The 26247-nt window shown below is 43.5% G+C and overlaps 1 protein-coding gene and 2 long non-coding RNA genes across 9 annotated transcripts in view; all 3 read right to left on the bottom strand.

The window, feature by feature from the left end:
• Positions 1–812: 812 nt before the first annotated feature.
• Positions 813–6671, bottom strand: LOC120404764. The gene is made up of 3 exons (XR_005598165.1): positions 6560–6671; positions 2640–2688; positions 813–1804 (listed from the first exon to the last, which is right to left on the bottom strand). It is a non-coding gene; the product is annotated as an uncharacterized LOC120404764 (long non-coding RNA).
• Positions 6672–7394: 723 nt separating this feature from the next.
• On the bottom strand, positions 7395–12873 carry LOC120404763. 2 transcript variants are annotated; one of them, XR_005598163.1, is made up of 3 exons: positions 12743–12873; positions 9787–9914; positions 7395–8098 (listed from the first exon to the last, which is right to left on the bottom strand). It is a non-coding gene; the product is annotated as an uncharacterized LOC120404763 (long non-coding RNA). The 2 variants fall into 2 exon arrangements; XR_005598164.1 differs by having other exon boundaries at positions 9791–9914.
• An 8928-nt stretch (positions 12874–21801) lies between these two features.
• KCNK10 (potassium two pore domain channel subfamily K member 10) overlaps positions 21802–26247 on the bottom strand; it is a 120773-nt gene continuing 116327 nt past the window's right edge. For all 6 annotated transcript variants that reach the window (XM_039538354.1, XM_039538353.1, XM_039538351.1 and 3 more), the window contains 2 exons: positions 25839–25981; positions 21802–23507 (listed from right to left, as the gene is read on the bottom strand). In XM_039538354.1, coding sequence (XP_039394288.1) covers positions 22884–23507; positions 25839–25981 — 767 coding nt within the window. In that variant the 3' untranslated portion in view covers positions 21802–22883. The remainder of the gene's footprint in view (positions 23508–25838; positions 25982–26247) is intronic.

Raw genomic sequence — 26247 nt, 5'->3', positions numbered from 1 at the left:
ATACAGACCCCCTGAACTCCATGGGTCCATACACAGGGCTGCTAGCCCATGCCACCATATGCCATTGCCCATGCTACACTGCTATTTTAGCATGCTAGCTAAATGAGAGCTAGGACAAGTGTGTCTACGTGAGCAGGGACTCACAGCTCCTTGCTAATAGTGTAGACATGCCCTAAGCATCACTGCCCACAGCTTTTGTCATCATAAGGGTGTAGCAGAGAGCATTTTCACTCTGCATTGTGTATTTTTCCCCATCATTTCATGGTGTTTCCAAAAACCGTATTAAGCAACAGAAACAATATTTTTTTCTCTTTGATGAGAGGAGACTGAGAACTTCTGTTAGAGACTCAGGCTTGGGGTGGGGAGGAAATCATATTTCAGGAGCTCTACTGCTAGCTACTCAGCTACCTTCTCAGCTACTCCAGCTATTCTGCTGGCCCTTGTTAGACAAAGGGACAGTCACTAAGAACTTAAGACATTGGAGCCCCTGAAGCAGAAGAAAGTGTAAGAAGAGGGAGGATTTTTGCTGGATAATTGTTCCATCCAGACAAAGCAGAGTTCAACTGGCACTTCAAAAATAGTCAGATTTTCCAACAGTTGTTCACTGAGTAATGTAAAATCCTCACTAGGCGACTGATAGCTTGTGGAAAACTTTGAAAAACAATTCTGCCCTGCCCCATGCTCAGATGCCAGGACCCATGAGAAAGCAATCTCTAAGGACAGGGGGGATAGTGTTGTGGGTGGGTTGATGTACCCCTCCTACATGGCTGGGTGGAGATCCATGTATGGACTGTCCGACTCCCCATGGGGGCCTGATCCAAAGGCCACTGATGTCAATGGAAAGTCTCCCATTGACTCCAATGAGCTTTGGCTTAGATCTGAAATGTGGATCCATGGGGCTTCTGACCTTGCATTTATAAAGCTCCAGGTAGTGCACATGTAATTTACAACACAGTGTAATTAAAAACCAGCAAAAAGTTAATCCATGTAATTTATGATGAATAGAACAGTATTTCATTCAGCTTTACACGAGGTGTCAATGGTCTTTAATACAAACATGCTTCACTTCTACCCCAACCTGCACAATGAAGGGGCAGGCTTGCCCTGGTCCTAACAGACTGCATATTCACAGCCTGTCCCTAAAAGCTCAGTCTTCTTTAGGGGACACATTCTCACTATACTGCAGCTTTTCAAGTGGTAGAGCATAATAGTTTTCTTGAGCCGAGTTTGCCATATTTAGCCCTTACAGATGGATGGGTGACGCAGTGCACTAAAACTCCTTGCTTTCCAGATGCTTTATGTGTGGGAGTTAGAACTTAGTGAATTGCCAGCACAAGAGACTGATCTTTTCAGCTCTGGAAGCGAGAGCCTGCTGAATGCATGCAACAAAACTGGACCCATATCTGTGTGACTAAGTTATAGCAGTACAGGAATGTTATAGATTTTCTCCCTCTGCAACAACCAAAAGCCACAACAATCATTTGAAGTCCCCCATTAGAAAATAAGAATTCACACAAACCATTTTCATGGTCTGCTGCCTGGCTTTTAATTAGCTTTTCACATACTTGATTTACTTGTCACTTGAATCTAGTCAAGTTGGACTTTGGTGCCAATTACAGCTGCAACGATTGAAACACTGTTTAGACACCTGGACAATAAGAATTCACCAAACACAAGTGTGCGTGCACTTATGAGCAAAGTGATGTGATGTTACTGGCTAAGTGCCATGCCAAAGAAAAGTCAGTGCATCTCATCCATGTTTGAAATAGCTCCTCTCTTCTTCAGACTGTTTATGGTGATCACTCTGCATATTACAGAAGGATAAAATTAAAGTCAGGGACATATTATGACTTTTAAGAGCAAAAACTATGTGAATGATATTCTGGAGCTTAAGAATGATATTCTGTTCCTGAAGAATGCACTGAAAACATCCTACACCTACTAACAACATTTAGGAGAATACATGCTTCTGTTGTTGTAGGAAACTTGTGAAGGAAACTGGTGCACACTCCTTAGTGTAATCAGAATGGTCTTAGAGTCTTTAATGACCACAAGTGTTTAGAACAGGGGTTGGCAACCTTTCAGAAGTTGTGTGCCGAATTTTCATTTATTCACGCTGATTTAAGGTTTTGCGTGCCAGTAATACATTTTAACATGTTTAGAGGGTCTCTTTCTATACGTCTATAATATATAACTAAACTATTGTTGTATGTAAAGTAAATAAGGTTTTTAAAATGTTGAAGAAACTTCATTTAAAAATTAAATTAAAATGCAGAGCCCCCCGGACTGGTGGCCAGGACCCGGGCAGTGTGAGTGCCACTGAAAATCAGCTCGCGTGCTGCCTTTGGCACACGTGCCATAGGTTGCCTACCCCTGTTTAGGACATGTCATCTGAAATCTGGCACCTCCAGAAACACAGTTCCCAACTTCACATGCCGAGTGTCTGCCTCAGGCTGAATGGTTCTGGAAAATTTCAGCCAAAATGACTCGGCCATTTCCAAGAACATGACTAGGGAAAAATAAAGTTGTTTTCTCCAGGTTAGAAAGTTCTGGTGACTTTTTTTGAATAGCTATTGAATCTGTATGCTTTGGAGCAGGTTCTTTGGAGCAGGGAGGTGGCCTGCATGTCAGGGATGTACCTTTTGCCACTCCTGTGAAAATCTGTCCAACTTTGGCCACGATATGAGCCTTGAAAAAAAAATGCAGTTTGCAAGTGCTCCAGAAAAACGTATTAAATTTTAGTAGCTAAAATCTCTGAAGATTCCACCCTTCAGTGAGCATGCTCCAGCCCAGGGCTACAGGGGCAAAGCCAGACTTTCCCTGGAATGGCTGCTCTGTACCAGGGCACCAAAAGTGAGAGCAGGGAGCCTCTCTTCTGTGCCCTCAGTGACACCCCTCTGCCCCACCCTCCTCTAGCAGCCAAGCAGTATGCAGGAGGAAGCTGTGACAGTGTACCCCATAAGGCTTTATGGGGTGGGGGTGCTCATAAATGTATGTATGATATAACTGGAATAGGGTTTTGCTACATGTAAAGGTTATGATCTACTGGTTATGTTCATCCTAGTTGTATGCAGGCACCATTTGTGTGTTCAGAGTTATGAACATTGGCTATATAATTGCTTGATTTCTAAGTAGCCTTAGTTAAAATATTTGGTCACTTCTTGGGAAAGGAATGTGCAAATTAAGTGTTCAATCCAGAAGCACTTAACAGATAAGAGAGCTTGGAAGGCTCCAATCCACATAAGAAGTCTTCCTGGAGACATAAGATACCATGTGTAAATTGGCTTCTGCCTGTAAAGACTGAGTCATGCATGGACATGTGACTTGCCCAGGTGACTCCAGAACTCCATCTTGGAGCTGGACTTTGCATAGGAGTGAGGAAAGGGGTCTCCACCCACAAGAAAGTCTATTTAAACCCATGAGAGACCCCTCCATTTTGTCTTCAGCTGGCTAAAGAAGGAGCCTCTCCACCACCCCAGGATACTTAAAGGAAACTGGAACAAAGGACAGTAACTACAGGGGGTGTGAGTGATTGCTGGGCCCAGGCTAAAAGGAGATTAGCCTGTAAAGGGAGTATTCTGGAACTGGTGAGGATCCTATCTGTATTTAGCTTGATTAGACATAGATTTGCACATTTTATTTTATATTGCTTGTGTGATAGACTCAGGCCAGTTGGGTACAGCAGAATAGCTGAAGGCAGATATACTGGCCACTGGATTAAGAGTTTTCTGTTCCCTGACTGACCAGAGCAGGGGCTGCTCCAGGCTAATGAGAACACCTGACTAATTAACCTGTAAAGAGTCAGGTGAGGCCATTCAGTTAATGTGGCCACCTGACTCTAATTAAGGCCCTAATTAGGGCTCTAATTACTATAAAAAGGGCTCACTCCAGTCAGGCAGAGGAGCCAGAGGAGAGGAAGTGCAGCTGAAGGGCTGGTTACTGAAGACACCCTAAAACATTGTTAAAGGAGCCCTAAGGTAAGGGTGAAGAAGGGAGAAGCAGGAGAGCTGTGGGGAAGTGGCCCAGGGAAATGTAGCAACTCTGGCAGTGAAAGGTTGGCTGCCAACAACTGCTACCATTAGGGTCCCTGGGCTGGAACCCGGAGTAGAGGGCGGGCCCGGGTTCCCCCCAACCCACCACTACAGGAACAGCTCCTGGAAGGGGAAGTCAGGTCCCTGTCAGGACAGGAGGCTGAACAGAGACTGTGGGAGTTCTCTCACCAACCTCCTTGCAGCCTATGATGAAAAGGGCTCAGTAGACTGTAACCCTGGCCCTAGAGAGAGAAGGGCTACGTGGAGGGTCAGTGAGCCACTGAGGCTAAGCATAAACTGCCTAGAAGCGCAGGACCCACAGGAGCAAGGTCCGAGCTCTGCCACACTTGGTAAATTACTTTGTTCTGTCCAGGGGCGGCTCTAGGAATTCGGCCACCCCAAGCAGGGTGGCATGCATCAGGGGGCGCGCTGCCAGTCCCGCAGCTCCAGGGGACATCTTGCAGATGCGCCTGCGGAGGGTGCGCTGGGAGGGCGGCAGGCGGCTCCGGCGGACCTTCCGCAGTCATGCCTGCGGGAGGTCCACCCGAGCCGCGGGACCAGCGAACCCTCCGCAGTCATGCCTGTGGAGGTCCGCTGGTCCTGCAGCTCCGGTGGACCTCCCGCAGGCATGACTGTGGAAGGTCCGCCGGAGCCGCCTGCCGCCCTGCCGGCAAAATGCCGCCCCAAGCGCGCGCTTGGCGCGCTGGGGTCTGGAGCCGGCCCTGGTTCTGTCTGTTACTACTTGGAACCACTTAAATCCTACTTTCTGTATTTAATAAAATCACTTTTTACTTAATTAATTAACTCAGAGTTTGTATTAATACCTGTGGGGGAGCAAACAGCTGTGCATCTCTCTATCAGTGTTATAGAGGGTGAACAATTTATGAATTTACCCTGCATAAGCTTTATACAGGGTAAAACGGATTTATTTGGGTTTAGACCCCATTGGGAGTTGGGCATCTGGGTGCTAAAGGCAAGCACACTTCTGTGAGCTGTTTTCAGGTAAACCTGCAGCTTTGGGACAGGTAATTCAGACTCTGGGTCTTTGTTGAAATAGACAAGAATGTCTGGCTCAGCAAGACAGGGTGCTGAAGTCCTGAGCTGGCAGGGAAAACAGGAATAGTAGTAGTCTTGGCACATTGGTTGGCAGCTCCCAGGGGGGTTTCTGTGATCCAACTCGTCACAGAAGCCACCCAATGCAGTGCAGAGGGACAAAACGTGGACCAAGGGGAGGAAAGAGTAGAATGGGAAAGTCTGGTGAGACAGACTTGAGTGGAGGGAGAGAAGGCTGGGACTGGTTGGTTTGGGAGGCCAGGGATGTGGCAGAATGGTGCAAGCAGCCATGGAAAGGGAGGGAAGGGAGATTGAGATGGGACCATGAGGAACCTGAGGAGGGAGACTAGGACTGGAAGTCAACAGGGGAGGAGGGGAGAGATGGATCAGAGAAGGATCTGAGAGGGGGAACTGGGACTGATTGGGGAAGGAGACTGGGGACAAAGAGTTGGGGGGGAGGGAAGGAACTGGCTCTTCATGGAGAATGGAACTAGTGTGGGGTAGGAGAAGAGATGGGGACTGTGGGACTCTGTCAGTTAGCCCAGAGAGGAATACTGGGACTCCTGTGCAAAGGAGACTAGGATGAGAAGCCTAAGGACTGGAGTCTGGCGCTCGGTGGGCAAGAGGAATGGGACTGGGAGATGAACCAAAAATGAGGAAGAGACAGGACTGGGACAAGGGCTGGAGAGGCTGGGGCAGTCGGGGTCAAGAATGGGGGGAAATGGGCAGAATAGCCTATACCCATGTCACAGCAACTGGCCCTCTGAGGGGTCAGGCACCCTACCCCCCACCCTGTGACAGGCTCCACTAAGGAGAATAAGTCAGCCCAGATTCGCCTGAGGAGAGTTAGCTGGGCAGTGGTGAATTAGGAAGAGCACCTGGGCCTAATAAAGGGTTATGAGGCTTCAGTCAGGGGTCCAAGCACAGAGAGAGCTCCTCAGGAGAAAGGGTAGGAAGCCAAGCCCAGTGGTGTCCCTCTGTCAGAGAGGAAAAGTCCCCAGAACACAGAGAGAAAAAGCTCCAGAGGAGAGAAAGTACAAAGCTTCTCAGCCAGGGAGGCCTGAGAGATTCTTCCCTGCTGACTCAGGGTAGAGACTGCTGAGCTCCAGGCAGTGGAGAAGCCTCAGGACTTACAATAAAAGGGGAAGTTTGGTTTGATACCACATATGGCAACTGATTAAATAAACTAGATCCCTAAAGAGAGATGGTTTATTGTATGTAAGCCTCACTGAACTTATTGAAAGCCCAGTAGGGGAAACTGAAGCAGTGGTGTAACTTCTGCTCCATCCCAGGCTGCCAGGGGGAGTGCCTGCTATAGCTCACTAGTGTATACTCTACACCACAGCATGCAGTTGTACCTAAAACCTGAGTCTTACCATTCCTCTGCTGGCAGTGAATGGCTATGGAACCCCCAGGCAAAGTACCTCATCCACCTCTAGTGCTGGCCTACATGAGGGATGACAATTATGATTTACTTCTCTAGTTGAAGTGGTAGTGGTCTGTGTGGTGGAGCTAAAGTTCCATCCATCCCTCCAGGTGTCAATATGATGCCACGTGATTAAAATTGGTTTCATGTTCTTTTTTTTTAAACCTAGGATGTTACATGCAAGAAAAACTGGAATTAAAAAACATTAAGGTTGCAAAGATAGCTGAAAAATTAGAAAATCCCATTATTAAGATTGCCTGTGGAACCTTAATTCAGCCCCCTTGTGCACATGGATTCTGAGACAGCCTTTAAATGACAAGATCACATACTGTTTCTTCCACAGAATCACTGCCTCATTCAGCACAGCAATTCAATATTTTGTTTTATCCTCAGTGTTCAATGAGTTGCCCCAGGCCTTATTTACTGCACTTTCTTCCATCCCTGCTCTGAAGACAGAATTATTAATTCTCCTGGGCTTTTCTATGGTGCTCATCAAGTCTGAATGTTGCACAAACATTAATGAATGTATCTTCACAACACTCCTGTGAGATGAGGGGGTGGTTACAGATAGATGCAGCTAGAGAACTGAGGCCCAGAGAAATTAAGGTCAAAAGTTTTAAACAATTTTGGGTACCCAATTTGAGACACCCAGGTCCTGATTTTTCAGAGTCTGTACCATTGTATAGCACATTATATGTTCTAAGCACAGCTCCGACTGACTTCAGTTGCAACTGTGATTGCTCAGTACGTCTGCAAATCAGCCCCCCTGGGGACTCAAGTCTAGCATTCAGGAAATGACGACCACACAGCTATAGAACTGTACTACCAAAAATTCCATTACTGAAATATATATTTTAGCTTCAGCATTGGGCTAATTCCTTCCGAGTGCTAAACCATAGCCACAGTATAAAAAGGCAGTCACTGCCAAATAACCAGTTAACTTGTTTTGTTATTTGCCTGTATTTTTCCCCACAATTTTCTTTTCAAGCACATTTGTGAAAGCATAGTTCACAATTGCCCTATGACCTTGATGTATAATATGAAGAGACCAAACACTTTGCCCATACCTGTCCCCACTGAGCTCTTTGTCTTCTGATGCCTACGTGATACATATCAGTCTTCTGCGATAGCACGCCAGCCTGTTACTCAGCCATCTGTTTATCCAAACAGTATTTCCTCACCAATAGTCTCTTGCTTACTTTACACAATTTTGTACTAAAAAGCTTCTTGAAGTCCAAGCCAATTATATCTATTCCTTACCTCACTCCACTTTCATTTTAACTTCCTTGAAGAAAGAAATTGAGTTGTTTAAGAATTCTTCTCTGCTAAATTGATCTCTGTACCTCTCAAGGCAAAATGGAACTACCACCTTCATTTAAATGACCTGGTAAGGTTTTGGTCATTGGAATTCTCAATACCAGAGTGAGCTGTTATTCCAAATGGACTTCAGGTGTCCAGAAATTAGGTCCGGCAAATTGTGATGGAAACACATCTACCTCGTTTCATATATGATCCCCTTCCTTGTAGTCTCTGAACACCCAAGTATTTCATGTTTTGCTTCTTCCTAGCAACACATTCAAATCTCTACCTGGAATAGAGAGATTGAGATATTTTAGTACTACATTTGAAAGGGAAGCTTCTACATTCATGACACATTTTGATTGTAATGTAACTGAAGCCAGGGTGCAGATAGTGTCACTTGGAATAGGCCTTCTACTTTTTTTCTTTGCCTCAAATTGGAACTGAGCCAAATTGTACCTGTCATTAAATCAAAGGCAGGGGGAAGTTACCTTTTGTTTTTGCTGCTTCTGCACTAGCAAGTTCCTGCAGGATCAATAGTGGAAATGATGAAATAACGAGGGAAAGATTGATTCTGTGGTATTGCCCGGGCTGAAGCAGGAAAGGCCAGAAATCCAAAGAGAGGCTATACATGCAAGATTTTCAGCTCAGTTTCAAAGTCCCAAGAATCTGACAGTTTGAGTACATACTTTCCAATGCTTTTTGGAAGAGAACCAAGTCTTTTGAGTTTCATCCACTTCTAATTAGCACACTTGGATCCAAAATCTTTCTCAGAATCCATTCAGGATCTATCTAGCTGCCAAGCTTAGTTTCAGAATCCAGTATAGCTGTGAAAACAATCATAGTCTCTTCTAGACACCACACAATACCAAGCATGTTATTAGTTCAACTCCTTAGATTCTGTGCTATGAACAGGTCAGTAAGGATCTGTGGCAAGTCAGTATGACAGACTGGCCTGAGCAGAAAATAAAAAGATTCAATTACCCATTCTCACTGCCCAAAATCTCTGCGCACACACAGCACAAGGTTTCTTCAGAAACTATTAAGAACCAAAGGGCATACCCCTGACCTTCTTATTGTTCCAGCTTTTTGGCTCTCCGTGTGAATATCTCATAACACTGCATGGGCTGTTCAGTCTTTTGGGAGTGCCATCTATGCCACAACTAAAGCAGGTATTATTTCTATTTTAAAACAGTGCAGTGCTTGGAAACTATGGAGATGGGACCATGAGTACAAAGATAGCTTGTTCTGGGGAAAGAACTAGCAAACTTTTGAGTTGTGCATTTCTTAAAGAGTGGACTCAACACTCTAACAAACTTGACCAACATCCATTTATCTACAGCACCTTATTTTTCTTTGCCTTTACTGCTCTCCTCGCCCAAACAAGCCAGTCTACTGATGCATTTTCACAGACCGTGACCTACGGCAGGACATCGAGATCCAGGTCTAAAAGACAATTGTTGTTCCTACACTCCTATTAATGTGAAACCTGGGTGACCTATCAACAGCACCTCAAGAGTCTGGAGAGGTACCACCAATGATGCCTCCCAGAAGACCCTTCACGTCACGTGGCAAGATAACTACACTAACGCCAGCATCCTTGCTGAAGCCCAGGTCACCAGCATGGAAGCAATGATCCTCATGCACAAACTTCTCTGGGCTGGAGATTGTGTGCAGATGCCAGACTCTCTCCTCCCAAAACAAATCCTCTACTCTCAGCTCACCCATGAGATCCCGTGGTGGTTAGAGAAACGCTACAAAGACACTGAAAGCATATCTTAAGAAAACTGATTTGGACATCACAAGCTGGGAGGAGCAAGCAACCACCTGACTCCAATGCTGTCACATCCTCCATCAGGCAGTAGAGAAGGAGAAGGAGAAGTGCCTTGCTTTTGAAGCTGAAAAGAGAGAGAGAAGAAAGGAAAAAGTAAGAATTTTCTCCCAGCAGGCAGCTGGCCTGCCATGAAATGTCTGTACCTACTGCAGGCAGATTTGCAGTTCCAGGACCCATATGTAAATCCATGGTAAAGATCATCCTCAAATCCAGGGATTGCCAATCATTGCAGGTGTGCAGTTTCTGGGGTGCTAATTAGAAGCAGGTGTACCTAAATAGGAAGCACAGTGGGGTTGTATGGATGATGCAAAAGAGGAAATGCCAAGCACAGCCTGAACTTATTTTTCTGTTTCCAAGACAGCTGATTGTTTGAGAACTGACAATGCCTGTTTCCCTAAATATGACGTAAGCAGAGTAAGGTCAGGGTATTTCATATAACATTTGAAGGCTGGAGTGGACAAGTTTTAGGGACTGGTTTGTGGAAAGGGAGTCATGGTTAGAGGGGGAAAATAAACCCTTTTTGGTAAATCAAAACGGACCCATCAAGTCAGAAAAATAAGCTCTGATACGCAGAAACAAACCGATCCCTTCTTTAAATCCCCTGCTAAACAGTGAAAATTGAAATAGCAGCATGTTAAAAAATTAAAATAAAATAAAGAGTCCATGCTGCCTAAGAGTCTAGTCAGCGGTGCCCAAAACCCTCCTAAAGCCAGCTGATTACCAAGACAAACCTTGATTTCAGGTAGCCAATCACTTTTTCCTTTCCCTTGACTCTGTGCTCTCCATCAAGCAGTGAATGAAAGCTCTCTCTCATAAACCATTAACCAAAGGCAGCTTTACAGCTGTGCAGCAGGAATTTGGGAGGAGGGGCTTCGATGAGAACCATCTACAGTATTTTCCTTAGCTTAACAAGCCAATTCAGTTTATCAAAAGTAGCTTCACACACAATAAAAAGTGGGGGGAGGGGAGTAAAACAGTGTAATTGGCTCTGTAACTCTGCATCCATCTCCCCAAATCATATTGTGTCAACATGATGAGTAAATGACAGAACTTCCCTTTTGGTTTGATAGCACTACTTGCTTCTGCAGATTTTGCTCATTGTAAATGTCATGTCTGAGAAAATACTTGAATTCACATTTAGTGAAATCTGCACACTACTGAGTGAGTCAGTGGCATGCCGAAGTCCTTGAAAGTGTGCTGCTGCATTCACACCAAGGTGTGGAGAAGGAGAGTTCACTTAGATTGTTTCAGATCTCTGCCTGCATTTCGGCAGTGTTGTGATTTCAGGAATTCGCGCCTCGCCCATGATAATATCTCAGTGCCCATCTCCATTCTGAAACATGACATTGCAAAAATGACAGGACGGGGCTCCTCCCTATTTTGTTGTCTCGCAGTGACTGCATGTGCTCAGTTTACAAGATTTTTTTTCTAACTGCCAGCCCTTGCAAGCTCAGCTTGGACTCCAAGTAAAGCTAAATATTCTCTCACATCACTAGGCCAAATTCTGTCTTCCATGAAACCAGTGGATTTGCACAGGTAGAGCTGATTAAAACTTGGTAATTGAATCTTTTGGTGATGCCCCAGAAAAAATGGAATCTGACTCCCTTCTTCCTAGCTAGGTTGGTTCTGCAGGGATATCAGAAGTAAGAAGTAGTCAAAAAATAAGTTTTAACTCAGATGAGCAGACAGAACTCTAAATGTACCTTGTGGGTGAGGTGTGCTGATGAGTTCAGTACGAGAGTGATGTGACAGATATTATGAACAGATGCAATATCTTTGACACTACGGTAGCAGCTTTACAAGCGTTATCTGTATCTCTGAGGCAGGCATTATATGCTGGCTCTGTGGGGGAGCAGTGCTGAGCTTCCTCCAGGAACTAAAACCAGCGGGGGGTAATTAGTGCAGACCCTGAGACAGGTAAACAACTCCAGAGAAGTGCCCACCAACTGGGGTGAATTGCATAGATTCAAGGTTCAAGAGGCCCAGGAGACAAAGAAAGAATGTGTGGTAGAATGGCCCAACCTGTAATGGAGGATAATCCCTCATTTTGACCCAACAGCTGACATGAGGTTGTAACCAAACAAGCTGCTGCAAGGTTTGGAAGGACTATGAAATGGACTAGATTCCCCATGTGGAAGATGAGTGACTTCATAAGCCTTAGTATGTGTGTAAACCTTTTATTGTTTCACATGTTCTCTAATTCTTTTTGATCCTAAAAATAAATGCACTTTGCTTTGTAAAGTCTGGACTGTCACTGGCAAACCCTGCCTAGTCCCTGAGAGAGAGAGAGAGAGAGAGAGAGAGAGAGCGCGCACGTGACCCTGCAGGCACTAAGCTAACTGAAGAGCACTGAAGGGCAGGAGGAATTGCAGCCTAAATCCTCATTCTGAAGGGAGATACCTAAGGGCAGAGTCCTGTGACTGATGGACAGAGGCCTGAGTTCTAAAGGGGTGTTTCTTGAGCAATCCGTGGAGGATTTAGAGGTGCAGTTAACCCTGAAATTGTGGCAAGTAATCTGGATTGGGGGAGGGTAATTGTTTTATAAAGTCACCGTAACAGGCTCAGCACCCACCTCTCACAGGCATTCCCTCTCTGGTCAGGTCACAAACACTGCACCCTCCCCCAGTTCTCTACATTCTCTAGTTCTTCCTCACCACCCATAGCACCAAGGCTTCCTCCCATGAGGCACTGCCTTCTTTAACAGCACAACAGGGGCCCATCTTGGCAGCCTCAGTTGCTATTCTTTCAGCAGCCCTCCCTGGGCTCAATCTCTAACCAGACCAGAATAACCCATCACAGCAGGGGTCCCCAACATGGGGCCTACTGGCCGCCGGACAAGCAGCCGCCAAAATGCCACCAAGAAGCACCAACATCAAGAAGCACTACCGCCGAAATCCCACTGAATTTCAGCAGCGACACCTCTTGATGTTGCCACTTCACAGCGGCATTTTGGCAGCTGATTGTCCAGCAGCCACATTCCTAGGCTGCTAGTCATCCAGCACCCACCCCACAGAAAAGGTTGAGGACCACTGCATCACAGTATCATCGCCTAGCCAGGCAATGGACTCAGTCCCCTGGACTCAGCCTGCCCACACTGACCTGTCCATAGTCCTGCCGCTCTTCCAGCCTAGCACAGGCATCCTATCCTCAGCAGCCTTCCCACGGGCTGCAGTGAGCAAGCCACAGTCCTGCTGGTCTTCCAGGAACCCAGTCCTCCCTCTTCAATCTCCAGGCAGCAACTGACTACTCTGCCGCTGCTGCTTCCTTTTATGTGGTCCTTCTGGCCCCTGATTAGTCTCTCCAGCAGCCCCTCTGATTGGCTGCTCCCCAGCAGCCCCTCTAAGCTGCCTGGAGGACTTTTCCTCTGCTTTTTTCTGGGGCAGGGTGAGGCAGAGCAACAAGGCCTCCAGACCTAGTCCACCCCATTACAGTCACATTTCAGCAGACTTTGAAAATTCCCATGTTGATGTAACAGCCCTAGGATTCTCATCTTTTCATGTTTTAGTCATAGAGCAGGAACTAAACAACTCCACCTCCCGCCAAGAGTTATACAGAAATGTTCTAATTCATAGGTAAAGGTAGGAACAAACAATTGGCCCATTTGACACTGTCCTTTTTCTGGGGCAAATTCTGTAATTCTGATTCTTGTGAAACTCCCATAAGAAAAATGGGTGCAGGATTTAGATCTATAGCAATAATTGTGTTTTGCAAATTGCCACTCAATTTAACAGCATAGATATTGCAGACCAGATCTTCAGCTGGCTTAGTGCCAGTGAAATCAATGGAGCTACAGAAATTTACACCAGACAAGGATTAGGCCCCAAGTGTTCTGGGACTCAACTAAACCCCAATATCCTTTATTCATTCTTCCTGGAGGCTACACAGTGGCTGAAAGGAAATGATAGCTGAGAATATAGGTCCATTAAGAGAAGCACAACAGCCCAAGTCCCACATGTCCATCTTAGCCAAGTTAATATTCAGTTCAACAAGGACATTATATTTTTCCAAAGGAGACTTGGGGATATCACCAAAGGAAAGGACAACAGCAAGGAAGCAGGAGAATGAGGACTCAGATCTGGGGTGCCAAAAGGACAGGATAAGAAGACACGGAGCCCGTATGGGAGGGGAAAAGCTACAGAAGTCTTTGTGGAAATGACATGCAATCTGAGGAAATATTTAAGTTCTTTTTGGACCACGTGTTGGCACCTACCTGGCCAGGCAATGAAGTCTGTGTGGGCTCCTTCATGCTGTGCTCCATTTTGGTATCCCAGTTCTATTATTCATTTTTTTTTAAATGGAACTTTCATCGGTTTGCCACATTGTAATTATTTGTTTCAAGGACAGCAAACAGTGTGTAAAACATCAACCCATGCTGAGCCAATCCTGCTTTAGAGAACATTGTGTTGTGAGCACCCTGCACTCAGGTCCTAAAAGGGGATAGAGGTGTCTCAATGTTACCACACTTCCCTATCCTTAGTTTCTCCATTTTCCAGGAAAAATGACTCCACCAACTCTTCCCAGGTCCCAACCCTCTGTGAGTGCCAGGAAATGCCTCACATACCCTGCCTGCATGAAAGGGGCTGGACTGCATGCCAGGAACAACTTGCCTCTGCTTCTGCTTCTCAGCACAAAGGAGGCAGAACATAGCAGCAAGGAAAAACAGATCACAGCTAGAAGGCAGACTGGGGAAAATCAGGCAACACCCAGCAGGAGGCAAAGAAGCAAATCAGGATTCACTGCAAGTCCTGACCTTTACTCTGCCTCCCAGGAGGGAGCAACTTTCCCTCCTATCAGCCATAATGACCTGTTGTGATAACCTACAAATTTACCCTAATTGTAAGCTCAACTAGTGAAAAGTGGGTAAAGGTTATGAATTGTCACAGTGATCTGTCATATAAAACTGTTTAAGAAAAGATGTGAGGAGACAGAAAGACTGAACTAATTTAAACAGAAAGGGCCTAAGACTACCACTCAAAGACTCTCTTAAGATTATGCCTGGTAAACAAGGGGAGCAGAAGAGCGGAAATCAAGGAACCAAAATTGATGTGTCTGAAATTAGGCCTATTTGGTGGACAAAATAATGACAGTATGGAGGATTCCACCCATTGTCTGTTTGTAGTCCTTAAAAAGAGACTTTGTGGGAGAACACAACAAGAACTTTTACCATCACCGTGGCTGCAGTGGAACAATTATTGCCATGACACGACGCTTTGAAGGCAGACTTTTGACCATCATCCCTGCATCAGTCAGGATCCCAGTCTGACAAGTGAGATCCTGCTCTGCCTTCCCCCTCCTTTGTGTGCTCCTTTCTTCCCCCATCTTCCTCCTGGCCTATGTCTCTCTTTCTCTAAGCTTTTCACCTGATCCTGAAATCAACTGTACTGCATGGCACCAGCATGGTGAGACAGTCCATCCAGCTCTATTCAGCCTTAGAAGGCCAGTGATGGAGAGGGACTTGACCAGACCAACCAGATGATACTCCCGACCGGGGAGGTGAGCCTGGGTCTAAAGCAACAGATATGTCCAACCTGCCTGCCCAATACATCCATCCGTGACTGACCAGCTGCACTGTGTCCCTGAGAACATCAACAAAAGCTATATTTCCCCCACCTTTACTATTCTCTCTCTTCTCTTCTTTCAGTGTCTATCTATTTATGCTAAGGCAGGAAAGTGACTGTCACTCTCAATTCAGAATTGATCAAATAAAAGTAACCCTTTCTCTCCCACCAAGAACTGCTTGGCTGAATAACAGACTTTAACCAGTATTCACCGTCTCCAAAAGGAGTTTGATAAGTTTTGATTGTTTGTTTTGCATAAACAATCAATTTCCATTTCAATGTTCTTTATCTTGTTTGGATTCTTTTTCTTTTTATGTGTTTCAAAGAATAAAATTCGACCCTATGGTTGGAATTTTATAGTATGTTTGTGATGGTATTAAGCAGACTGATGTCTCTGTATATCAAACCCCAGACCTTGTTTAATACTGTTTAATGTTCGACAGTGACTGTGTTATCTTAACACTTTTGGCCCAGTTATTCAATGTAAACTAATACAACAGACCTCTAGTGACTCTCCCAAAATTCTGGGAATTAGCCAGTCCCCAAGTGATATCCTGGTATGTACTTTCCTGGAAAGCATATCACTAATCCCTAAAAATTTCTGACCTTTGGCTCCTTTACCTATTAATTGCTCCTGTACATGTCACATGTAGAACCATCCATAATCTTGTAATTTTAGGGGCTCCTCTGCAAAGCACTGACCTAGTGTGTTTCCATCATATGAGGAGGTTTGTGCCATCTCTTCTTCATATCATGCCCTCCCACCACCACTGCTACGTGCATTACTCTGCCACACAAAGAGTAAATATGACTGAGGTATACATGAAAATGCAAAGCAGGTGATGCTGATAATTTCAGTTACACATTGATTTCCATGGCTGTATACATAAGGAAGATCAGTGCCCTAATCGCAGCACCTCTGTCTTTGCCAGGAGTTAGTTTGAACAATTGAGAAAGAAAGAACAACAGGAAAAGTGTTTGTAGCCTCCAGAAGGTCTTTGTTGCAATTTTTTTCCATCATTGAAAAACATTACATCATAAAATAAAGACAATAGCAGCAAAACTTATTGAGACGGTACAAGCACATTCTGCTTGGTACCCTGGCTAAAGACATTTATGAACTCCTTCCTTTTTTGAAAATGCCTTTCTAAGCACCATGAAATCTTACAGAAAGAGAGAAAAAAAGCAAACAGGTAGAATATCTCTGCAAGTGCATTTAATTATTACTATAATCTGAAATGGGCCAGAAACAGACAAATTGGATCCAAATCCCACATGCAGATCCTCCCAAAAGTCTAAGGAAGTCACTATCAAATCCAGATCTCAGAACTCCAGATCAGACCTTCTTGGCTCAATCCAGAACATCGGACTGAAATGCCTTTGGAATTCTGGCAAAAATCATTCAAAACCTACATCTGAATCTGAACTTTGCGATTTGAGCCCAGATCTATCACATGGGTCCAAATTGGGACACTGGATCTGATCCCACTCAAACTGTGAGGCAGTTCCAATCCAGAAGCCAATCCTCCCCATTTCTAATTAGAGCTGATAATCTACTCCAACACTCTGGGATCTGTGAAATAGCTAAGGGTTAGACTGAAGGCTGGTACGTTTGGTTTGCATATACCATGAGGCGCCATTAAGCTTTTCTCTTCAAGCCCACAGTTCTTATGAGGAGGGAATGTGTGTGGGCAGAATAGATTCTGGAGACAAAAATATTCTCTCTCATACACCCACAAATTGATGGTGACCTGCTAGTGATTTACCCTTCAGGAGCTCCAAGTGGAAAGCGAAAGCCCAGTTGTCTAGACAGGCACCTGCTAAAATGATATCCTTTTTCTGCTAAATAAGAGGCATCTATATTTCATACTGAGAACACTAGGCCGATATGTGACCTGCATACTGCCATGGGATAGTACAGAGATTTAAAGTGAAACTACATATGGTGAGGGACATCACCATTCAAGTTTCGTACAAGAACTGCATAGATGTTTCAGTACGAAGTGTGCGCACACAGGGTTTTATTTAAAACCATTTAAAACGCATGTTGTTCCCGGGTGCCCACAAGCAGCGTGAATGGGACCTGTGATTAAAGTGACTTAGTCAATACAACATGATCTAGCTCAGCTACAGCATGTCTCTACTCCCTTAAGATTATTCCAGCTTGGCATTAGCACTGGTACCTTGATAGTATCTGAGTTCAATAATATGATGCAACATTTGCCAGCATGATTACATAGTTGCATCATATCACTGAAAAAGAAAGAGATGACAATGAGAAAAATGAGATGACAATGAGATGACAATGAGAAAAAGATACTAAGCCCAGATCCTCAAAGGAATATAGGTGCCTAACTCCTATTGAAATCAATGGAAGTTAGGTGCCTAAATACCTATGAGGATCTGGGCCTAAGCTCTTGTCCCTCTTTATTTAGCTGCTTGCTGTGGATTAGGGGAATATTTTTGCATTTCAGGTAGCTCTGTTGATTTCTATGTGTGTTTCCTTTTTGCTCTGGGTATTTTATTGCCTCAGGACCCACTCACAGAGCTGTATTTATTACTGATATGCCATACCATTAAGTGTGCATGGCACCTTACAGATGGGTTTTAAAAATAGCAGGTCCAAAGCCACCACAGACCTCTAGTGACTCTCCCAAAATCCTGGGAATCAGCCAGGCTCCAAGTGACACCCTGGCACGCACTTTCCTGGAAAGCACATCACTGAGGCACTATTATTTCTCCAGGATAATATGCAAAATAATGCAAACTCTGGTCTTTACATGGTATTTTTCTTCCTGGATGGTGGAAAAAGCCTGGGAAGAAGATCTCATGTTATTTTGGTACCATAAATGGACCTTGGAAGCAAAAAAGCCCATAAACAATGTATACAACAACACACATTCAGAGAAATACAGGTTTCTCGGGGTTTGTCACAACCCAGATACACAGCCCTACTTTTCATTTCCTTTACATCCACTGGTTTAGGGAGGATCCTGCAGCTCCCAGAAAGCTCCAGCTCCAGCCCACATTTTACTGATGGTGTTGGGTTAGAAATGGACATGAGCAAGACTCCTCTTGAATTAACAATACTCATATAAAACACAGAGACAAGGGAGAGGCTGCACTGATTTAACAAGCACATAACTCCACCAAGAGTTTCTGGAGACATCATAAACCCAGACAGCAAAAGATCAGGGGATTTATAATGTCACCCCAACACCCAAGATGGGATTAAATGAATGTAAATCACTGTGACCATTTATTTATAGGTATTATTTCTAATAACCCATATAATCTGTGAAAGGGTGAATTAACCCCATGGAGAATCTCACATGGATGAAGTTAAAACCCTTTCTCAAAACAGCCAGATGTTCATGCAAATACTTCCAGGGATGGAATGGAATGGAGCCACCTGGCAATCCAGTTGCTTGTAATATACTAACAATTATTAGTGTCTCAGCAGGATCTCCAGGAAAACATCAGAACCCTCCTGCACAAGACTGAATTTAAATTGGAGCAGAGTGGGCTAGAATCTGTAGGAAAACACGCCGCTGGTTCTGCTTCCTGGATATGGGGACTGTGGCTAAAGACAATCAATTTCCTTACTAGTTTAAGGCCAGATTCTCATGTCTAGCCATGGTGTGCTCAGTACAGCAGCAAGGAGCAAAGTGGATTTAAGTCACCCCTTTGCTCTTCCAATCCTAGGAGAGCTGCTAGGAACCAGCAACCTGAAGGTATGGGTTTGGGTTTGGGTTTGGGTTCAGCCTATATCTCATTAAAACATTCAAGAATAGTGCAACAACTCCACCGGGAATGACATTAAAAGCTTTTATATAGTTATGAAAATAAGAGAACAGGGATTTTAGCCAGTTTCTAGTCAAGGCTTCAACTGAGATGGTTTCCCAAACTGCTGCATACAGGGGATGTGCTTTAAAAAAAGAAGAGGTGAATTAAGACTTTATGACGTCAGATCAGTTGATTAGAAATTTCAGTCTGGCTTCCTGTGCAGTCACTGCCACTCTCTCTAACTTATCATCCAAATAATCTATATTTAACTATTTAATGTGCAATGCCTGACCATGAAAGCAATCAGATGAGAGGATCCCTATTAATAGACAAGACTGGCAGCTTTCTCAGCAAGTTTCACAAATACGTGGGTGGGGAATGAAGCTCTCTATTTTTTGAGGTGATGTCTTTCATGTGAAAGGCCACCCAATGTTCTGCTTAGTATCTCACTGGGAGTTTAGCTTGCATCACCCTTTGTCCCTGGATCAAAAGCGTTCAAAACTGGTAGATACCGAAGACAGTCCCTAATGAAATGTCAGTTGGGGAATTATGTATAGCTTCGCTAAGCAACAACTGAGGGGAGACATGGACACTGTTAGAATGTGAACAGTAAACACAAAGGATCGTGGAATCAGAGAGGCAAAATACATTTTAGATCCTCCAGTCCGATATCTCAGTAGAGATGCACCTGCTTACACCAGGTCTGAATTTGGCCAATAAACACTGTCTCCATTCATTTAAAGCGTTTATGCTGATGTACATTCCAGGACTTTCCCCAAACTGTCGGCTTGCCTGACCACATGGGAAAGAGGAGGGCAGTACTAGAAAGAATGGCTGATCTGACATTGACTTTCCTGCACAGAGTAAATGCACTTTGTAGGACTAACTCTTATTTCTTATTTGCAGGGAACTTTTCTACAGCTCGTACTGTATGGTTTAGGGGAGAGATCAGACTGGGGATGTTATTGTCTTTTTATACTTGCTAAGCAAGATGAATTGTTACATCTGTACTCTATGCTTTTGGAATCCTCCTTCAGTTGCAGCAAAGCGAACAAATAAAGTGCAATATAGGATTTCCAGACAGCACTTTAATTAGAGAAGGACCCAGATCTGAACATCTCTTAATTTTGTTTGGAATCCAAACCCAGATCTGACTTTTGCAGCTAACGCCATAAAACCCCAAATCTGAAAAACAAACACTAGGGGGTCCAGATACAGAGTTCTGTGTAATTCATCTATTTGGGACCTACATAGCTAACACAATATGATATGACTCATTTCAGAATGAGATAACAAGGGATTTGTTTGCAAGCAGCATTGTGAATGTCAGAATCCTGATTACAGCCCACATTCAGTTCAGGTCCCGCATGTGTCCACAGGAGTGGGAGGAGGGCAAAAGCACTTCCATTCCTCGGATAGACCCTGCTCCCTGTAGCGAGGAGGTCTGGGATTTGAGCATCACCATGGCCCTATTCCCTCAGCACTGACCTGTCAGAAAAGGGAGTGCACACTGCACCCATTCAAAGGGTGGCAGAGCTGCTGCTCTGATATGTGCACCATTGGAGCCTCCAGGAGGAATTCCAGCTAAACCAGCCACAATGCTTCCTGAGGCCTCTGGCTACAGAGAAAGGCTCCTCTACACAAGCCAGAATCTAGCCCTGTATCTTAACAGCTTCATCAGGGGACTAAGCAAAATCCAATTTTTACTCAATCTTGTTGGGCTAAACCAGTCTGAAATGACTGCAATTTCTCAACCAATGATTTTTCATCCTTAATTTTAGGACAGCTGGTTTTCATAACCAAATTGACTTAGAACACAATTTTTCAGGTGCTGTGACTCTGTAAGGAAAGGACATACTCAGAGTTCCTTTTGCCTCCTGCAGCAGTGACTTTTAGCTCAGAGTTGCAAATTGTGCACAAATAACTGCATATGCAAATATGCACACTAATAATTTTCATGTGCAATTACCATGTACGTATTCATAGCCATGGTAACTGTGTATGCAAATGACCAGTCAAATGTTTTAGTGTCCATTTGCATGCGATATCTCAGAAAACGCAAACAAAAATTATGTTTGCACTTTTGTGCAGACATTTATTGGCACTCACTTCTGAAAATCTTTGCCTGCATGATTGGGAAGTGCTTGGTTGTATGAATAGCCAGAAAGACTCAAAATGTGTCTGGAGCCTATCTCCACATTTATTTTGGCAGCAAACCTACAAGGAATGCTGTTAGAATTGGAGTACTTTGCATGATGGGCAATTTGAGGATTTTGTGAAGAGGGGAGGTTGGGGAGGATAAATTGTGCAATTATGTATGTCTCATTTCCAGCATGCAAAAACCTCTCGTTTGTAATGGCAAGTAGTGCACCACATACAGACTGAATGCACCAGGCCTTAGTGTTGTTTGCAGTTCCCATGAACTATTTCACAGTCTTTTTTCTTAACGTTCACTTTGAAGTCTGGAGACATTTGTGCTTCCCATATTCGCATGTCCAGTCACAGCGACAGATACAAAACTCTCACAGTTTGGTTGTGTTTCGTTGTCTGTCTCAAAACACGTAGAGTTTGTGTTCGGAGTCTATGGAGAAAAGGGACTTAGAGAAAGCAAATATCAAACAAAGAAAATAAACTGAAAGGGAAAGAAATCAAATAAATTATTCAAAACACTTATTTTAAAAGTTACAAAATAAGATGGTGTTAATGGCACTTAAAGCTATAAGCACTTAAAATATTTCCATCGTATTTTATCATCTTCTGATTTTTAGTTTTTTGTTGGTTATTTTCTCTTTTTTTTAACTTTTGTTTTGTTTTAGGGTTTTTTGTTTATTTTTGGAGGGTATGACCAGCTCCTGTCTAAACCCTAACCCGCCAAAAGGGACATACAGCCCTGAGATTCTAAGGGTGCTCTGGTCCTCATTTTAGTATTGTAAATGCTCTTAAGTCTATTCTTTAAAATTCCAATTCGGCTACAGAGAACAGCCAGTTGCTGACATCATGCAAAGGCTATCGCTTTCTTTCTGTCTCTGTAGTATTACAGCATTAAAACTGAACTTTCTTCAGTGATATAAAGTGTGAACAAGAAAATTGTTAAAAAATTGGCCCACTATTTGATGCATCAAGCAAAACATTATATATATCTTTTTCCCCCTCTTTTAAACCATGTAGTGTTTGAACTTGCTTTTTATTCAGTATTTGCGAGTTTATATCAGATATTTCCTCTGAGGGAAAGGAAAACAATTTTTTTTTGTATTTTTTTTTAAATGAAAAAAGCAATCACATCCTTCAATATGTCTGCCTTGATTTCACAACCAATGTCCAACTGGATTCCAAGTCCAGGGACATGCTTTTGGAGTTAAGAAAGATAATGCATCTGTTTTTAAAAATGAAAAAAAATCTAGCTTGGATCACGTGCCAAAATGTAAACTCAGCCTTATTGAAAGTTGCTAGTTCATCCCAATCATTTCTCCTCTTTTCAATCGCCAGTGGGAGGCTCAGTGAAGCCATGATCAATTTAAAAGACACAAAGTTCTCGCCTCTTTTTTCACCCTCCCACAGGTTCTTCTAACATAGCTGTCCTTTGCAAACATTATGCCATGGTGGTAGCACTCCAGTTGTATTGCCATGGCAAGTTTCTCCCTTTGCATTTTGCCACTGTAATCTTACACAGGCTGAAGTTCCCCATGTGTTGCTTTCTGTTGCCATTCTCCAGTGCTGTGTTTCTGATTCATTTTGGCAGAGCAAGCTTCAGTCATTATGGCACAGTGAAATATTCTTCAATGCTATGTAATTCAGACTGAATAAGGAGTCTGTATAAGGCACGTGTCTCAATATATATATATGTATGTATATAAAAACACTAACATAAGTTAATTAAAGTCAAGCATCTTTTACATTTAATTTCTGTCTTCAAGTAACGTTTTGTTTTCATGTTCCCTTTCTTTGGTTTCAGTGGGGATGGTTCCATTTTCCAGGTCCAAGTGTTGCTGAATACAGTTAGTCAGGATAGCTGTGCTAGAAGAGTTCTCTGAGTTACACATCTTCTCAGTCTCCTCTTCCTTCTTCTCTTCATCCAAGGAGAGGTGTCGGAAGGTCTCATAAATTTTCCGCACATCCTCGGGGATGCACTTTTTCAGGTCTTTGTTTTTCCTTTTGGTCAGCTTGGACGAGGAGCCAAACTTGTTGATGATGTTGTCCTCAGATGACCCCTGCCCATGCTTGTTGAGCTGTTCTGTCCCTTTAAGGCGCAGGTTGTTAGGTCTGTTGTTGATACTTTCCTGAGATGAGGCCTTGAAGCGTCCTGTCTCCAAGGCAGCGAAGACAGAGCGCTTCTCCGGAGAGAGCATATCCAGTGAGTGGGCCCTCTGGTCCAGCCCTAAACGCCTACGTTCCATGCTCCGAATGGTGGCTGCCCTCTGAAGCTTGTCATGGATCTCCACGCTGAGCCGCCTCCGGGTTTCCCTGAACTCAGCAGTCACGTTGGCTTTCCACTCAGCCGCGTGGGCTTTTATTTCACCAACCTTCCAGAAAACAAACAAAAACATGCTAAGGAAAGAGGGAAATTCTCACTGTAGAATAACACACATTTTTACTGTATGTCATAGAATTAGAGATTGGTCAGAGCTGAAAAGACTAGATCTGGAGCTGGAGCCTGCTCCAAACTTCCCCAAAATTTGGCAGTGGTAGCATCAGGCTCAGCTTTAATCAGACTATGTCTAGACTGGCTTACAACTTGAATCCCACATAGGTATGTTGTTTATCTTCCTGCATTTGGCTGCCACCAGTGGACATTTTATGTCCAGCTTGCAAGTCACAAGGATACTCTCACACTCTGACGAACCCTTTCTTCATTAGGGAAACAATAAAACCACTGATTGATAACCTCTGTGCACTCATCAGGTAGATAGTTAACTCAAAGAACCATCAGCAACCAAGGATTTTTCCATATAAGGCTTTGAGGTCTTTAATAACTGAGAAGTCATAAACATAGTTATATATAGACCTATTTCCTAAACTGTGATCACAATTACACCTGTGCAATCCTATTGAAGGTTCTGTATTGAGCCCTGCAGTGATTAATTTAGGTAAAATCTATATTCTTATTAAATTATTTTAAATACTGGAAGAAACTTATGGTCCATCTAGTCTGGATATTCTGTCTCAGAAAGTTACCAAATGCTTCAGTCTTTAACGGGAAGTGGAAAAATCTCCATATTTCACTTGAACTATCCAAATCTATATACCAAAGTGTTGGAATTTCTTCCAAATGCCAGCTGTTGATCAGTTTGTTTCCTAAAGCACAAGAATTGAAAACACTTGGGAAATTCCCTGTGGGTGCTTCAAGGAGCCATAGAGTTCCATTCAAATGTCCCTAAGTGATTTATTGTTATGTTATGTTTCTAGCTCCAGGCACATGAATACAGAATAATGACTTTGGAATAGGGAGCTCACATAGCTACTGTGTTGTATAAATATTTCTTCTGACACAGAAAAAAAGAGAGAGAGAAATGAATAACTGATGTTGAAGCCCATCCAGGCCTTTCCCAAGGTCCAACTTGAAAAGAGAATAGATTTAAGCTGATATTGCATCTGATCAGCCCACCAACACAAACCAAATTCTTCCATAATGTATCTCACTTTGTGTCATTGGAGATACACCAGAGACACATTTGGACTCAGGTGACTCAGCTGACTTCACAAATAACTCTTGATAATGAACAGCAGTATTAATTTTGGCAAACTGCTTGCTGGTTATGCATTCCCTAACTAATCTGCCAAAGTAGATTTTGTTGGGATGTAGGAGGGGTGAAATTATGCTTAACAGTATAATGCTGGAGCCAAGGCAGCTACCCTCACTTTCCACCCTGATTATTAGTGAGTCACTAGTATATTGTCTTCCCTTCCCTATGAACTGTGGAGGACAGTGTTTTGGCTGAAATTAACTAAGGGCAAGTGGTACTAGGACACCAACTGCTCTTGCCAAAAGTGGCTAAAGTTTCCTCTGTTTTTTTACAGTAACTTTCTACTGACATTTCTGCTTCATTTTCACAGAGATGGGCCTGAACCGAAACCCTGACTCTGAACCACTATCCCTGAATTTAGAGGAAGAGAGGTTCAAAATCCACCACAGATTAAAGTTTGACTCTTGCTTTATAATAGGCTGATCCAAACCCTGAGGTCAAATATAAAAGATATGCTATACCTCAAACAGAAGTTTTGGGCTTGATGTAGGAATTACTGGGTGAAATAGTATGTTGGCCTGTGTTATGCAGGAGGCCAGACTAGACAATCATAATAGTTACTCCAGGCCTAAAAAAAAAAAAATCTATGAATCCCCAGTCCTTTGTGAATGAGAGGAAGTTAAATTCTGGATCCTAATTTTGTGGTGGAGGCTCTCTTCTCTTTTTCCATAATGATAGTGCTATAAATCCTAATATCATACGGTCTCTATATTAGGGTGACCAGATGTCCCGATTTTATAGGGACAGTCCCAATTTTTGGGTCTTTTTCTTATATAGGCTCCTATTACCTCCCACCCCCATCCTGATTTTTCACATCCGCTGTCAGGTCACCCTACTCTATAGGGCTATAATGCTAATGACAGAGTTTGATTCAGTCAATTCCTTTTTTTCCCTCCCTCTCTCATTAAGGGATCAAGAGATCAGAGCTATTAAGTCACACACTAGAATACAAAAAAGGAAGAGGCTTGAAAAGAAGCAGCCAAAATGGTAAATACAGGGGATTATTTAGCATTAGTTCAAATAAGGGACCATCCCTCCCTGGCCAGCAGTGATCTGGCATTTAAAGTTCTCTTATAAAGTGATAAATCATCGATCAACTAGCAGTCATACCTCCTCTTTTGTCTTCTTGGATAGAACTCTTAGCCAGTCTCCAATCATACTCAGGACAGCAGCAAAGTAGGCAAGGCCGACGAGGATCCAAAACCAGACTAAGGGCTTGTACCACTCCCGATAATGGATATCAGTATTTCCCCCTGAAATAAGCACACATGGTTCTGTTTGTGCATAGCAACCATGAGATGGCAAAAACATTTAACACCAGGCCTTCTACAATTCATGGAAACTCATGAAAGTATTTCCTGGTTCTCATTAGCAGCTTCCTTCTGTCTTATGAAATGACTACAAGTTTGTCTGTTCTGAGAAATAGCTGGAATCCCCAAATCCCTTCCTACACTTAGACCCTTCCTAAAATGGTTTAATGTTCTGCTGCTGTGTGGCTGATCAGAATATTTCATATGAT

Source organism: Mauremys reevesii, linkage group 4 (assembly GCF_016161935.1).
Source record: "Mauremys reevesii isolate NIE-2019 linkage group 4, ASM1616193v1, whole genome shotgun sequence".
In the NCBI taxonomy this organism is placed as follows: domain Eukaryota; kingdom Metazoa; phylum Chordata; order Testudines; family Geoemydidae; genus Mauremys; species Mauremys reevesii.
This window is presented reverse-complemented; position numbering and strand designations above follow the sequence as displayed.